Consider the following 16,686-nt stretch of genomic DNA (forward strand, 5'->3'; position numbering starts at 1 on the left):
CAGAGTGGACCATATGACCAGAGCGAGGGAAGAGAGGGAGTAAGAGTTAGACACCGATGACAGCTGCACATTTGATGATTGGACAGAGAACCCAACAGAGATAAATAGTAGAGAAACAAAGTCAAGCTTTATCCAGAGAATTTTCTGATTGGACACTAAAAACATCGTGCTGGAGGATGCTGGAGGATGACCGAACGGCTGTATCTTCTCAATTACGCAGGTTTTTGTCTTTGTCTTTGCCAATTTCCGATTTAAAATTTGGGAAACATATTGGACTGTAAAATGTACCACAATTTTTCTTAACTTAAAGTTTTATTGATGATCCCAGGCCATCTGTGACAACAAAATATTATTCTGTTTTCTCATGAAACACAGGAGGAGGAAGAGTGACACCCTTCATAATGAACTGTGCAGTGATTCTTTTATTGATATCAAGGTGCTTCACCTGGTCTTCAGCTTTATATACACCGGAGAGAGCAGGTAAAATCCCATTACTGTCACATGATGGGTGATGTTTTGGCAATGGTTTGCAGTTACATATTCATGTACTGACCTGAGATTACTTTACATACTTGTTAATTTACTGCCTAACATACATCATGTTTAATGATACAATCTGTGAATTTATCTGTGTAACAGAAGAAAATGAATTCATATTTGATGATGTTACCAATATTGCCCAGTATTGAACTCCTGATTGGCTTGTCTTATGTAAAATGCAAATATAGGCTAAATTTCATCTCCAGCACAGTATTCATTATGAGGAGAATATTTTTTATCAGTGCAGTGAAGTAAAGAAAAGAATATATGTTACTGTATACAATGTAGACGGCTACTTCTAGTCATAGATGGAGTGGAACTCAATCAGAGCACTTAAAGTGCATCAGGGAGAACTTGGGGGTTTAGTATCTTGCTCAAAGATACTAAACTTTCTGACACGCTATCAATGCAAATATTTTTGCCAAAAAAAAAGTGTCTTGTGAAGAAAATTTTAAAGCTTTAACCTGAAAGGGTAAAATTCTAACTTTTGCACTGCAGAAAAATTACACTGCACTGCTCGGTGTAGTGCAAACAAGTTGTTCTTTTACCCAAAAAGGTTGTCACATGGGAGGTTGATGTTAGTGTTCTATTTATGATGTTCGATTTTCTTTTGCCCACAGCTTCCAAGAAACTAAAGTATCTTCTTGAGCCACCTGTGTCTGCAGACGTCACTGGTCAAAGAGGAGATAATGTCACCTTACCATGTATCCTCAGAACCAAACCCAGCCATTACAAGGTTAAATGGACAAAAATTGAACCAGAGAAGGTTGGACCAGAAAATATTATCATGATATCCAATGCACATGCATTCAAGCCATACGGCCATCTTGGACAGCGAGCTTCTCTGCGTAAGGCTCATGCCATGGACGCCTCCCTGCACCTCAGCCGTCTTGAGCTGGAAGATGAAGGCACGTATCGCTGTGAGCTGGTCAATGGCATTGAGGATGAGAGCGTCACCATTACTTTGAGGATTGAAGGTAAAATATTTTTTGTATCTGCTTTTTCAGGATTTCGGCACATGTCTGATTATTCAATTATTCGTGTGGTATACACTAGCTAAAAAAGGCTATTTCTGGTAAAATAGTGGTTTGAGCTATTGGTGGGTCATGGGACAAAAACACACACATGAGAATAAAAATGATTTTTTTGTAAAGAAAATAAGGTTTACCCATGTTTTTATGGTTCAGCTTGGATATTTTTTTCTCCTGCTTATCAAGAAAAATAGTCTGAGAACCGCTGATGTGAAAGATATACAGGCTATTTTGAAATGTTGTCATAGCTTCATAGGGGCACTCATTTTGCCAGGGCAGAGAAAAACCAGCACTGACAGCGGGCCTTCTCTTTGTAGGTGTGGTCTTCCCGTATCAGAGTAAAGATGGCCGTTACAGATTCAATTACCAAGAAGCAAAAGAGGCTTGTGCTGCGCAAGATGGCACATTAGCCACATACAACCAGCTTTACAGAGGTACCCCACAAACTGTTCAAAGCATTTATTCCGAATCAATAAATGCTATCTACTGCTTGTCCAGCTTTATTATTTTGTCTCTCCCTGCAGCTTGGACTGAGGGTTTGGATTGGTGCAACGCAGGTTGGCTCCATGATGGCACTGTTCATTATCCGATTATTCACCCACGACCAGTTTGTGGAGGCGAGTTGCCTTCAGGCATCCGCAGTTATGGCCCAAAAGATAAAAACAATGATCGGTTTGATGCTTTTTGCTTCACTTCGCAGACATCTGGTAAGATAGGAAACAAACTTTTCTACTCTTCCATTTTTTTGTGTGGTTAAATATTTTTCAAATCTCAAACTGTTTGAAATATAGAATCACTGATCCAAATGCTATTATTTATTTATGTTGTAATACACTTGTTTAAAATCACAGCATACTGCGTTTCATTTACAATCCTTCACATAAATTTCTTTTTGGGACACTGTATCTTCAGAAAGAACCAATGAGCAGAAGCCGAGAGAGTCACATAACAAGGCGTGGAAGTATTGAGAGGCTAGTGTGTGTTTGGTCTTCACATGGGAGTTCTTCAAAATAGAAAAGGAATCAAATAATACTAAGTCTTTAAGAAATAATTTAACACCAGATAAAGTACAGAATGTCACACAACAGACTGTTTATAAAAGATGGACATAGACATTGTGACCATACCCAGTGGTTTTATATCCTCATTAGCCTTTTGACTCCTGGAATGTTGGTTTTGTGAAACCTAAAACAGCCTATTTTATTTGTGAAGGTGGAGTGTGAAGTTAATTTAACTCACCAAAACTAAAAAACAAGCTTCATGTACCACACAGCAACAAGTTTTATTTTGTGTAATTCAATAAAAATGACCCAAGTTGTCTATATCAGCACTTAACAAAACAAGTAAATTACTGAAATAGAAAAAAAACTGTCACTCATCTTACAGCTGTTACCAGTTGAGAAACAGCCTTGTGTGACTTTTCCAAGAAATGCAGGTTTTAGCGCTTTTAAGCTGGCTTCCTCATCCTGCCTTAGGCACTCCTGTAGGCTGTATGCACTCTTGGTTACACTCGTAATTATGAGAAAACAATTCTGAACTTCTATGAGTCAAAGTGACAAAATAAACTGACTCAACCCACAGTACTTTTGATGAATCCTTAGAAAATATAATATTTTTTGTATACAGTTATACAGTGTTTAACAAATGTATTAAACTGCCAGAAAAAAAGTCATAAAAACAAGAAAATTCAAAATTCAAAAATCTATGCAGTGATCATTTTAAAAAAGAGTTCCCCCTTTAGAAACCCGAGCAGTGCACCTCAAACACACCCAGATCCCAGAAAGTCACCACACTTTGGATTTCTTGGTGACGCCAGTAGAGCCATGGTCTACAGGGTGTTGCTTCTTAATTTTATATTGATGATTGTTTATGTTTGAGTGCAGTGATACTGAATCCAGATTCTCAGTAGAAACAATCTGCCCTTTAATACCTACCACACAAAAGCAGTATTGATAGTAGGTGCTGTTGTGACTAGTGATGGGTGAACGAAATCGCTCTTAGAGCCGGGTCTTTGAAGCGAACGATGCGAGCCGGCTCCTTATTGGGAGCCGTGGGTTTTTTTCTTTCTCTTGCCCTCTCTTTCACTTTTTTTTGCTTTGCGCTGCAAGTCACCCTTGTGTTTGCGCTGAGCAGAGACGCCAAACAGAGCCTTGCGTTTGAGCCCCTCTGCTCAGCGCTAAGCTGAGCTGAGGGAGCGGGGACGGTAGTTACACTCGCAACAGCAGTAGCACACAACAAGAGCAGGAGGGAAAGAAAGACAGCCGGGAGCAACAACAAGAGACAACACCGTCACATTGGAAAGGTACAGTAAAGTAAATGAGTGACACCAAGAAAAGAAGCAAAGTCTGGAACCATTTCAATCGTATTGACAAAACAAAGGCAGAGTGTAGAGTCTACAAGAAAAGGATATCATATAGAGCTCCACAAACAACATGCACAGGCACCTAAGAACTGTCCACCCATCAGTGCAATGGGAAGATAAAACGCAGTCAGTTGAGTGTGATATTAATATTAAGAGAGATACTATGGAGATACAGATAACTCTTTCTGCAGGTTCCTGTCACAAAATCAAAACATCACTGATCGGTATTCTCCTGCATTTCATTCAGTCACATGATGTCATGTGACAAATTCAACATTATATAGTAATATAAGCTTTATGTCAATGAAAATATTTAAATTAACTGTGAATTCCTATGTGTGACATAATATTATTTGTTATTCCTCTGTACCAAAGATTTAATCTAATATGTTGCTTTTTGAGCTGAAGTCATAGAAAAAAATATTATAATCACAAATATGCACTCTTTAATGCGTAATTGAGTCTTCCAACAACTAATCTTTTTGTAAATTTAGAATTAGTGGCAGTGTTGGCCCGCAATCTTAAATGGAAAACCACCATTCTATTTGGCTTTTATGTGTGTGGCACCACACACATAAAAGTTTTGAGTTTGTGTGCCATGGAGGTCTTTTTAATTCATATCTGCACCTCCAGAAACCAAATATGAAAGATCAGGCTTGCAACAACTGTTTCTATCTGTTCATGTTTCTAAAGTAGAATCACTGTTGCAGTCCCTCTGAAGGCTCTTTAGGCTGGTTTCCAGCTTTGCTTTGCATTTTTGGCTTTATGTTCATATGTAACAAGTACAAGAAAGATCGTATCCCCCTTAAACTTTAACTTCAAGTTTAATGTGTAATACATTCCTTTCTTTAATTTCAAGCCCAACACTGCTCTGAAATGAGCTTCATGACTCATCAACCTGGTTTCCTTTAAAGCCTCCTCCAGAGTAAATACCTAAATATCTCCTTTCGTGCCTTCTAACAAAAAACAGAAACATTTAATTCAACATTCAAGCAAGTATAGTGTTGTTTATGGGAAAAAAGCCCCATTAGATATGTCATGTTTTATGATTTATAATCCCAATGAAACATAAAACTTCAGAGATAAGGACCTACATGCAGACATGCCTCATCTTGTCTTTGCTCTTGAACTGATCCTGTTCCTCATCGCTTTATCTTAGCCGTTAGAGGCTTACATTTAAAATCAACAAGCTTTCTAAACTTGAAGCTGAAACTTTGATTAAAGTTCACAACTGCTGCTGCTGTTTGCAGGAAAATGACAAAATAGAGACCTCTCAGCTATATGAATGTGATGAGTGATGTGCAACAGTCTGAAACAGAAACTGAATGAGAAAGATCTTATTAGAAATGTAAAAAAGAGAGGGTTGTTTAGATATCACAGGGAAACTGACAGCTGTCTCAACAAATGCAATCTAAACCTGGGACAGCAACAAAGAGACATAAAAGAAAATTAAAGTTTTATATAAAACAAACAAGGAGATGATTTACAACCAATATAGGGAATGAATCCCCTTCTCTAATAAGCATCCATTACTTTAGAGAAAAAAAATCATTATTTATCATGGCAGTGAGATCAATATCAGTAAATCAGTATTTATCACATTACTGTAACTCCTTGTATGTCAGTGTTAGCCAGTCCTCCGTGTCTCAAAATGCTGCTGCACGACTTTTAACTAGAACACAGAAGAAAGAGCATATTGCTCAAGATTTATCCTCACATCAATGGCCAGCTTTCCATTTTAGAGTTCATTATAAAATTATTTTCTTTGTTTTAAAGTGTATAAATGGATAATACAACGTGGCACAGAGCAGGTAAACCCAAGCTGACATATATCCACATATCGCTCTTCACAATCAAAACATCTTGATAATCCTTAGCCTTGCAACTTTCAGTGTTTACTTAAATGGGATTAACCTGCAAGTGATGCATGTGTAAATCTCACTCCAACAGGTGCATCTAAAAGTGTTGAGGGAGGGGAGCCACATGTAATGAATGTAATAATCCAACTATATAATGAGCAACAGCAATAATAAAACACAGTTGTTACCTTGCTCAGTCGTGGATCTTGAAAATTTTCCAAGTGGGGGGGCAAGACGTCTAGACAGGGTGGCACATACCTCTTCAGTGAGGTATGTAAAAATCCCCTTTAAGTAAATGGAGTCAACAAAGTACCCACAAAAACACTATTTCTTGAATCATTATCTCATCTAAGAAATGGTAAATGGCCTGTATTTGTATAGCGCTTTACTAGTCCCTAAAGCGCTTTACACATTCAGTCATCCACCCATTCACACACTGGTGATGGCAAGCTACATTGTAGCCACAGCCACCCTGGGGCGCACTGACAGAGGCGAGGCTGCCGGACACTGGCGCCACCGGGCCCTCTGACCACCACCAGTAGGCAACAGGTGAAGTGTCTTGCCCAAGGACACAACGACCGAGACTGTCCAAGCCGGGGCTCGAACCAGCAACCTTCCGATTACAAGGCAAACTCCCAACTCTTGAGCCACGATCGCCCAAAGGTTACAAGCGGCATTTGTACAAACAAGCAATTAGTTATTAACACCCAGACACTTTTCTGACTGAAGTGAGTAGTAGCAACAGTGCTGTATAAATAAAAATGAATTGAATTGAATAGCAATAAATAGTAACTTCATTGTCTTCATGAGTAGATTTAAGCTAAATGCTAACTGTGGTGTGACAATGTGCCCACAACCAGCTGGGCAAGTTCAATGCCCTATCGTGTAGTTATAAGTGTAGTGCAGTGTAGAGAAGCTCTTCCTCAACCATGATTTGATCAAAAATTTTGGCCAGTTAGCTTTCCTGTCCTCTGATGTCAAAACAGACAAACCAACCGACAGACAAATGGGCACCAGACTTAAAAGATACCTCAGCTGCACTTCTTCAACGATAAGGCTGAAACGCTGCTGTGTGAGATAAATTTAGAATGTTTGATATCTTTTCCAGATCTTACAGGACAGAAATGCATGTGTGTCACCTGACTCATTGTGAATTAGCGGCAGGGGTTCAAGCGTGCATACCACAGTTTTTTTTGTAGTACTGTGTTACTATTGTCATTCCATCAGTGCAGTACTGGCTGCTCTGATGCAATGATAACACAATCTCCCCATCAGAGGCAATATAGTAACAGCAAACAGAAAGAGCTCCAGGACCACATGAAAAGAGATAAATGCAAGCCTAAGCTTGCCTGTTATGTAAGACTGAGATAGTTGATAGTGGGAATCTATACTGGTACTTCACACTTTTATACTGTACTCTGGGAACTTTGCCAGGCCTATGTGACCTTTTAAGGTGCATCTATTAATTGATCTTAATAGATGCATGAAGTTTCTTGTTATAGCGTTTTTGTTATAGACACAGACAGTACCTGAAAAAAAATAGCTTCCTGTACAAAATGCCTTAAAATGGCATGAACACATGTGAATTCCTAATGAGTTCATAGTGTCATTGCTGATTTCACATCTTGTTGAACACAACATAATGTGCAGTTTGAAAAAGAGGATCCCAGTAAGAATAAAATAGTCGACATAGTATGAAGCAGGGTATGCTTTAGGGTGTGGCTATTTTTGATGGACAATCCGCCGCTGCATGAGCATGCAGTGCTCCTTGGTTTCTCAGTCAGATCCACCTCTCACGCATCACATCCAGCTTTCGAGACGTCAAGGTGGAAATGACCAGAATGCTCAACTTGGTTGACATCACACTGGCTATTTTCATTGTTTAAATTCAGTCCATGTCACTCATCTGGATGTACAATATCATATTTTGCAAAATCTTCAACGATTTTTTTCTTTTTCATTATAATACCATGTGTTATACCTGCAGCACAAAATGTCTTGACTCAGTGTAAAAGTGACAAAATATATGTCTTTAAATAGTGGCAATTAGTGGCAATCATTGCAGGAAATACTTAAAGGTTAAAAGGTAAATGATTGATATTTGAGCTGAAAATATCGACTACATATATACTAGTTACCTAAAGAGTGTCCCTACACACACACACACACACACACACACACACACACACACACACACAAATAGCGATTCTGCACTTTGTTGTTTTTGGTTTCCAGTTCTGGCATGAAACAACCTGGAGGTGCTCCATGCTCAAAAGGGGAAAAACATGTATGGGAACATTAAGTTCTCTCTCTCATCTTTGCTGTGAGATTCATATCTACTTCTATGACTGTCGTATGTGTGTTACACAACTAACTCAGCTTGTGCACCAGGCTCATTATTAAATCACTCCATGTAAAGGACAAGGGGTCAAACAACTCCTGTCATTTTTAATATATTTATATTTAATATATTTTTTGTTGTATTATGTACAATGCTGTACAAAAGTATCCCCCCCCTTCTTGATATAATGCAGATAAAATGATAAAATGTCATTTTTAAATTATTATTTCATTTATGTTTCAGTGGTGAGGCTTCCCAGGAGTGGCCAGCTTATCAAAATTACTGACACTGACAAAATCCAGTGCTGATCTAAAAGGACACCAAGACATATCTCACATTTGTCAAACAAACAAACAAAAAAACCCTTCTTCATCTTGATGTTCCTCAAGACCTTTGGGAAAATATTCTGTGCAGTGCAAAACAAAAATTGAATTTTTTGGAAGCTTTGAGTCCTATTACATCTGGCTTAAGAACATCACACCAACACGCAAACATGGTGCTGGTAGTGTGATGGTGTGGGGTTACTTTATTGCTTTAGGACCTGAATGACTTGCTCTATCAGTGATTGGAAACACATCAGCAAGTCTACCTCTTATTAACTTCAAAAAGCAGTGTTAAGGACTGTAACAGTGTGTGCAGAAACTTGAAAATGTCTTTATATAAATAAATAAATGTGTAGCAGTTTTTGTTGAAAGATTTTGTTCATCAAAACTAAGGAATGTTGAAGTGTGATAGGGTATGAGTACTCTCATTAGAATGAGGTATCTGAGCAGCCAACCAATGCATGATCCGCATCAGTGCTTCGAGACTAGCAAGTGTCACATGTCTTATATCGCAATAATCAGCATACCATGAAAACGTGATTTGTAGAAAATAATGGACAGAGTCAAATGACACATCACACCGATAACTTGACAACCATCAGCGTACTACAGAAGTGGCATTACGGGAATGTTTAAATGCTTACAGCAAGCTACTTAAATATGACACTATCCTATTGACATTCCAAAAACAACCTTACACAACGTTAATTTGTATTGATGTGAAACAGTAACATCAGTGATAATGTGAAAGGAAAAATAAAGACACAGTCAGCGCGACTGGCACAGAGAACAAATGTCCTATTCAAAGTCAATGTCGTTGTTTTTTTTTTTTGTTTGTTTATTTAATTTTTACACAGTGCAAACAACAAGAAAATGCTGCTAAATGTTCACTGGTAACATTTGAGTCAACTGAGCATGGAAAATGTGAAGGGACGTGAATGGGTGAATGATAAGTATACAAAGATAAGTAAAGGACTGATAATAATGACTGGTGTTTCCATCCGGCAGCCTGCATGGTGTAAAATGTGTTTTGTTTCATGTAAAAACATTTGCCCTTACTGATGAACTCATCTAAAATTACAACCTGACTCTGTAGTACACCTCAGCTCTACATCTTACAAGCTTGTGTTTGTTTTAAGTACCAGCAACTTCCTTTTCAGTGTAACAGTCAGTTGACATTTCCTGATAACTGTTTTCTAAGAAACAGTGTGTGCCCATATGGGGTTTATGGTTACAAGGACGGTGGAAGTTTACAAGGACCTCTGAAAGTAACAGGAAAAAAACTACATTATTTCTCCTAACAACTGGCTGTGAAAAAGAGACATGTCACTTTTGGTCTCACACATTTCTGCTGTAAACTTATGCACATTACTTGGTGTAAAATTATACTAGCGCAGGAAAGGAGTGGAAAACAGCTTTCACATTTCTTATAAAAGATCATTATGCATTATGCCTCATAAGAATCAAAAGGTCAAAAGGTTTTATTTCAGACTCCTGGTACTTAGATGAAATGCAAAGACAAAAAAGCCACCTACACAAAGGAAGACACGGGAAACCTAGTCAGACAAGGAAGTGCCTCCAGTGACTCCTTAGCATTGGATTTTTTTTTAAACTGTAAGGAAGGTAAATCTGTCACAAACTGTCACTCTCTGCAATGGATTCAAGAAGAAGGGTATTTGTAAGTATGTTAGAAGTTAGGGTGATGTGTCTTTACATGAAGTTTCAGAAATGTTGGCAAAAAGTACATACTTTTACCATGAGGCACTTTCATGACCTCAGCACTTTTTTCACAGATTTTGTCAACAGAGTCACGCATCAGTACTACATCGGGGCTGCAGGCAGGTCGACCAGCTCTCATATTAGCCCCACTCATCAACTCTAGATGGACTGAGTGGTTATCAAATGTGTAGAGATTAAAATGTTGAATGCTTTTAACTGACTCTGTGATTTGCAGCCCTGCTTAGAGCTTCAGAAGTAAATTGCGAAACACCAAAAACACATCCATCAACAAAATTGAAAATAACTGTCACAGAGTGCAAGAGCATTTACCTGCAGGCTTTAATAAGTAGCTTTGAGCCTTAGGCAGCTGCCGAGTAAAAGAAAATGAGCCAAAAAGTTGAAAAGTGAAAAAAGGAACAAAAATATTTTTGTGAGGCTTTTTGAACTGATGTATATTTTTCAATAAAGAATAATTTTAAAAAAAAGTTGAAAAATATAGATCACAGTTTGGCGTAAAAAAATGTATTAAAACTACCACATGATGGCACTATGACAAAATAAAGTTACTTATTGTCGTTATGATAGTTAAACTGCAGAGGGCAACATTTCTATGCAACATAAATTCACACTAACAGCACAAAGCCCTGCAAGCAATATTCAGCTATCGTTACAATGCAACCAGAATCTGAAGAACAAATATCCTGATGATTTTTGATTTTTGATTCTGTTCTATGATAAATTGGTGTAGCTGCCCCAAAATGGCATAACATTGTGTTTCTATTCATAGACAGGAGATCAACACTCACAAAGACCATGAAAGGCGGCATTTTCATAGGAGTCCATGCACTTGATTAACTGATCATCAACAAGTGTGATCTCCTATATATAAGCAGGAGTATATGTAGTTTGCTGATCTGGAACATTCAGGTCTGTGTTAACACAATGCAAGACTCTTCATAGGCAGTTCACCCAAAAGAGGTTCTACAGGATTTAGTTTGCATGCTAAATATTAAACCTATGAGAGAACAATTATAAAACAAGCCTGAATATATTGGACTTGTTGGAAGGGTTACCAGAAGAAAGCTTCTCTCTATTAGGAGCATGACAACATAGCATAGATTTGAAAACTTTGATTTGAATAAATCAAAAGACTTCTGGAACAGTGTTGTTTGGGGACACCAGCCACAGGACACATTGAGTCAACCATGAACTCTTCTGTATACCAGAAGAATGTGAGGCCAGGTAAAGCTTTGTTTTTCAGCAGGCAAAGTTACTGAAATAAGAAAGAATCAAAGAGTTGTAATCATCCAATCGAAGTGCAGAAGATAGCTGTGCACAAAAGAATACCTTCAAACCTTAACAAACTGAAGCAACGTAATGAATGCATTGGTACTGTATATGGAGAGAGTTCTGTAGAGCCACTTGGTTGTTGTCACCTAGAGGTGTTTGTGCGAATACTAATTGGAGGACATGAAAGAGTCCCATTGATGACGGAGCACAATAGGGAAGCAACACCAGCAAAAACAGAAGAATCCCATCATTTAATCTTTTTTTCCACATTGGACGCTGTTTGTGTGTCTCCTGCCTGCTGTCACTGTGTGGAGAACATAACCCTCACAATGCCGCCCTTGTGCTGAGAACCGTGGTGGAATAGGAAACTAGGTCCGACACAGCTTCCTCTCCCACTGCCCCCAGAGCCATGTGGGCAATAACAAAGATGGCTCAATGCGCACTATAGTGCTCTTTGGCAACGACCTTATGGGAAAGGTTAGAATACACAGGCTAACTTGTTGTCTACAGGGTTCAGAGATGGCTCATCACTCGGTGCACTTTATTGTACAATATGTTTTTTGACAGCACAAGGGAATGTAAGAAAAGTGTGCAGATTTGATCAAAGTTAATACTTTTCTTTGTTTTAATGTGTAATATTAAGGTTCTCCTTCTTAAGTGTTCTTAAGATGCAACACACAAAACTTATCATTGTATGTATTCATTGTTTCTTCATTCATTTAAAACAGGAATTGAATAAGATTATAGACACTTTGCTATCTGGTAATTGATCAATCAATACATTGATTGACAAGTAATAAATAATTCATTTATTCATGTTCTAAAGGTAACGTCTACCACTGACAGATTTAGTATGTGTCAGCTCGAACAAATCAGATAATGGCATGTTTTACAAATCAGTGTTTGCACCTTGACCTGCAACACCAAAATGTAGAATTTTAGGTGCTAATGCTGGTTTCATTCATAGTTATAATCCTCTGAGAAAACTTTTTGTTTTTCATATTTTGTCTCACATTTAATAAAAACAAAGAAAAAAAGACTATAAACGACAACAAACACAAAAGCTTGTGAGTATCAGATCTTCGTATGGTTACAAGAGTCCAGTTTACACACTGTCGATTACAGAGTGGACCATATGACCAGAGCGAGGGAAGAGAGGGAGTAAGAGTTAGACACCGATGACAGCTGCACATTTGATGATTGGACAGAGAACCCAACAGAGATAAATAGTAGAGAAACAAAGTCAAGCTTTATCCAGAGAATTTTCTGATTGGACACTAAAAACATCGTGCTGGAGGATGCTGGAGGATGACCGAACGGCTGTATCTTCTCAATTACGCAGGTTTTTGTCTTTGTCTTTGCCAATTTCCGATTTAAAATTTGGGAAACATATTGGACTGTAAAATGTACCACAATTTTTCTTAACTTAAAGTTTTATTGATGATCCCAGGCCATCTGTGACAACAAAATATTATTCTGTTTTCTCATGAAACACAGGAGGAGGAAGAGTGACACCCTTCATAATGAACTGTGCAGTGATTCTTTTATTGATATCAAGTTGCTTCACCTGGTCTTCAGCTTTATATACACCGGAGAGAGCAGGTAAAATCCCATTACTGTCACATGATGGGTGATGTTTTGGCAATGGTTTGCAGTTACATATTCATGTACTGACCTGAGATTACTTTACATACTTGTTAATTTACTGCCTAACATACATCATGTTTAATGATACAATCTGTGAATTTATTTGTGTAACAGAAGAAAATGAATTCATATTTGATGATGTTACCAATATTGCCCAGTATTGAACTCCTGATTGGTTTGTCTTATGTAAAATGCAGATATAGGCTAAATTTCATCTTCAGCACAGTATTCATTATGAGGAGAATATTTTTTATCAGTGCAGTGAAGTAAAGAAAAGAATATATGTTACTGTATACAATGTAGACGGCTACTTCTAGTCATAGATGGAGTGGAACTCAATCAGAGCACTTAAAGTGCATCAGGGAGAACTTGGGGGTTTAGTATCTTGCTCAAAGATACTAAACTTTCTGACACGCTATCAATGCAAATATTTTTGCCCAAAAAAGTGTCTTGTGAAGAAAATTTTAAAGCTTTAACCTGAAAGGGTAAAATTCTAACTTTTGCACTGCAGAAAAATTACACTGCACTGCTCGGTGTAGTGCAAACAAGTTGTTCTTTTACCCAAAAAGGTTGTCACATGGGAGGTTGATGTTAGTGTTCTATTTATGATGTTCGATTTTCTTTTGCCCACAGCTTCCAAGAAACTAAAGTATCTTCTTGAGCCACCTGTGTCTGCAGACGTCACTGGTCAAAGAGGAGATAATGTCACCTTACCATGTATCCTCAGAACCAAACCCAGCCATTACAAGGTTAAATGGACAAAAATTGAACCAGAGAAGGTTGGACCAGAAAATATTATCATGATATCCAATGCACATGCATTCAAGCCATACGGCCATCTTGGACAGCGAGCTTCTCTGCGGAAGGCTCATGCCATGGACGCCTCCCTGCACCTCGGCCGTCTTGAGCTGGAAGATGAAGGCACGTATCGCTGTGAGCTGGTCAATGGCATTGAGGATGAGAGCGTCACCATTACTTTGAGGATTGAAGGTAAAATATTTTTTGTATCTGCTTTTTCAGGATTTCGGCACATGTCTGATTATTCAATTATTCGTGTGGTATAACTAGCTAAAAAAGGCTATTTCTGGTAAAATAGTGGTTTGAGCTATTGGTGGGTCATGGGACAAAAACACACACATGAGAATAAAAATGATTTTTTTGTAAAGAAAATAAGGTTTACCCATGTTTTTATGGTTCAGCTTGGATATTTTTTTCTCCTGCTTATCAAGAAAAATAGTCTGAGAACCGCTGATGTGAAAGATATACAGGCTATTTTGAAATGTTGTCATAGCTTCATAGGGGCACTCATTTTGCCAGGGCAGAGAAAAACCAGCACTGACAGCGGGCCTTCTCTTTGTAGGTGTGGTCTTCCCGTATCAGAGTAAAGATGGCCGTTACAGATTCAATTACCAAGAAGCAAAAGAGGCTTGTGCTGCGCAAGATGGCACATTAGCCACATACAACCAGCTTTACAGAGGTACCCCACAAACTGTTCAAAGCATTTATTCCGAATCAATAAATGCTATCTACTGCTTGTCCAGCTTTATTATTTTGTCTCTTCCTGCAGCTTGGACTGAGGGTTTGGATTGGTGCAACGCAGGTTGGCTCCATGATGGCACTGTTCATTATCCGATTATTCACCCACGACCAGTTTGTGGAGGCGAGTTGCCTTCAGGCATCCGCAGTTATGGCCCAAAAGATAAAAACAATGATCGGTTTGATGCTTTTTGCTTCACTTCGCAGACATCTGGTAAGATAGGAAACAAACTTTTCTACTCTTCCATTTTTTTGTGTGGTTAAATATTTTTCAAATCTCAAACTGTTTGAAATATAGAATCACTGATCCAAATGCTATTATTTATTTATGTTGTAATACACTTGTTTAAAATCACAGCATACTGCGTTTCATTTACAATCCTTCACATAAATTTCTTTTTGGGACACTGTATCTTCAGAAAGAACCAATGAGCAGAAGCCGAGAGAGTCACATAACAAGGCGTGGAAGTATTGAGAGGCTAGTGTGTGTTTGGTCTTCACATGGGAGTTCTTCAAAATAGAAAAGGAATCAAATAATACTAAGTCTTTAAGAAATAATTTAACACCAGATAAAGTACAGAAAGTCACACAACAGACTGTTTATAAAAGATGGACATAGACATTGTGACCATACCCAGTGGTTTTATATCCTCATTAGCCTTTTGACTCCTGGAATGTTGGTTTTGTGAAACCTAAAACAGCCTATTTTATTTGTGAAGGTGGAGTGTGAAGTTAATTTAACTCACCAAAACTAAAAAACAAGCTTCATGTACCACACAGCAACAAGTTTTATTTTGTGTAATTCAATAAAAATGACCCAAGTTGTCTATATCAGCACTTAACAAAACAAGTAAATTACTGAAATAGAAAAAAAACTGTCACTCATCTTACAGCTGTTACCAGTTGAGAAACAGCCTTGTGTGACTTTTCCAAGAAATGCAGGTTTTAGCGCTTTTAAGCTGGCTTCCTCATCCTGCCTTAGGCACTCCTGTAGGCTGTATGCACTCTTGGTTACACTCGTAATTATGAGAAAACAATTCTGAACTTCTATGAGTCAAAGTGACAAAATAAACTGACTCAACCCACAGTACTTTTGATGAATCCTTAGAAAATATATTTTTTTTGTATTTTTTTTTTTTTTTTTTTTTTTTTTTTATTTTTTTTAAAAATTTTTTTTTTATTTTTTTTTTTTTTTTTTTTTTTTAGAAAATGTATTTTCGTTATCAACAGTGTCACTGATACAGTGTTTAACAAATTTATTAAACCGAAAAAAAGTCATAGAAACAAGAAAATTCAAAAATCTATGCAGTGATCATTTTAAAAAAGAGTTCCCCCTTTAGAAACCCGAGCAGTGCACCTCAAACACACCCAGATCCCAGAAAGTCACCACACTTTGGATTTCTTGGTGACGCCAGTAGAGCCATGGTCTACAGGGTGTTGCTTCTTAATTTTATATTGATGATTGTTTATGTTTGAGTGCAGTGATACTGAATCCAGATTCTCAGTAGAAACAATCTGCCCTTTAATACCTACCACACAAAAGCAGTATTGATAGTAGGTGCTGTTGTGACTAGTGATGGGTGAACGAAATCGCTCTTAGACGATGCGAGCTGGCTCCTTATTGGGAATCGTGGGGGTTTTTTTCTTTCTCTTGCCCTCTCTTTCACTTTTTTTTGCTTTACGCTGCAAGTCACCCTTGTGTTTGCGCTGAGCAGAGCCTTGCGTTTGCGCCCCTCCCCCCTGCTCAGTGCTGGTATATATAATATAATATATATATATATATTTATTATATATAAATAAAAACATATGAATTCGATTGTGTGTGTGGCTGTGTGTTTGGAAGTTCAGTTAATATTGTGCTTTGGAGTTTGTACGTGTTTCGTCTCTAGGGGTCCCCATAAATATTTATATATAAACATACATAAAGAAAACCACGTTTTTTTTACATTACTAATTCCTTTTGTGCATAATTTTATATTATTGTTAATAATAAATTAATTAAAGCAACAAAACAACCTGAAGAGCCGGTTGGGAGCCA

General features: G+C 37.8%; 2 protein-coding genes across 2 annotated transcripts in view; both read left to right on the plus strand.

Moving 5' to 3' along the window:
• Positions 1 to 3,244, plus strand: LOC121811912 (hyaluronan and proteoglycan link protein 2-like). The gene is made up of 5 exons (XM_042228803.1): positions 1 to 220; positions 376 to 480; positions 1,161 to 1,517; positions 1,889 to 2,005; positions 2,096 to 3,244. The coding sequence occupies exons 1-5, from the start codon at positions 187 to 189 to the stop codon at positions 2,326 to 2,328; spliced, it is 846 nt and encodes a 281-aa protein (XP_042084737.1). The 5' UTR covers positions 1 to 186; the 3' UTR covers positions 2,329 to 3,244.
• A 9,349-nt stretch (positions 3,245 to 12,593) lies between these two features.
• Positions 12,594 to 16,686, plus strand: part of LOC102292850 (hyaluronan and proteoglycan link protein 2) — a 7,246-nt gene continuing 3,153 nt past the window's right edge. Inside the window, exons 1-5 of the mRNA XM_005944360.3 lie at positions 12,594 to 12,807; positions 12,963 to 13,067; positions 13,746 to 14,102; positions 14,473 to 14,589; positions 14,680 to 14,862. Of these exons, the coding sequence (XP_005944422.2) occupies positions 12,774 to 12,807; positions 12,963 to 13,067; positions 13,746 to 14,102; positions 14,473 to 14,589; positions 14,680 to 14,862 (796 nt within the window). The 5' untranslated portion in view covers positions 12,594 to 12,773. The remainder of the gene's footprint in view (positions 12,808 to 12,962; positions 13,068 to 13,745; positions 14,103 to 14,472; positions 14,590 to 14,679; positions 14,863 to 16,686) is intronic.

This window comes from Haplochromis burtoni, unplaced genomic scaffold (genome assembly GCF_018398535.1).
Source record: "Haplochromis burtoni strain Fernald_Lab_line unplaced genomic scaffold, NCSU_Asbu1 Contig_352, whole genome shotgun sequence".
NCBI classification, from domain to species: Eukaryota; Metazoa; Chordata; class Actinopteri; order Cichliformes; family Cichlidae; genus Haplochromis; species Haplochromis burtoni.

Excerpts from the sequence above, each read along its gene's own strand:
- LOC121811912 (XM_042228803.1), top strand. The coding sequence starts at position 187 with ATGACCGAACGGCTGTATCTTCTCAATTACGCAG. Across the intron at positions 221-375 it reads GTATCTTCTCAATTACGCAG|GAGGAGGAAGAGTGACACCC; the intron begins GTTTTTGTCTTT and ends CATGAAACACAG. Across the intron at positions 2,006-2,095 it reads ATACAACCAGCTTTACAGAG|CTTGGACTGAGGGTTTGGAT; the intron begins GTACCCCACAAA and ends CTCTCCCTGCAG.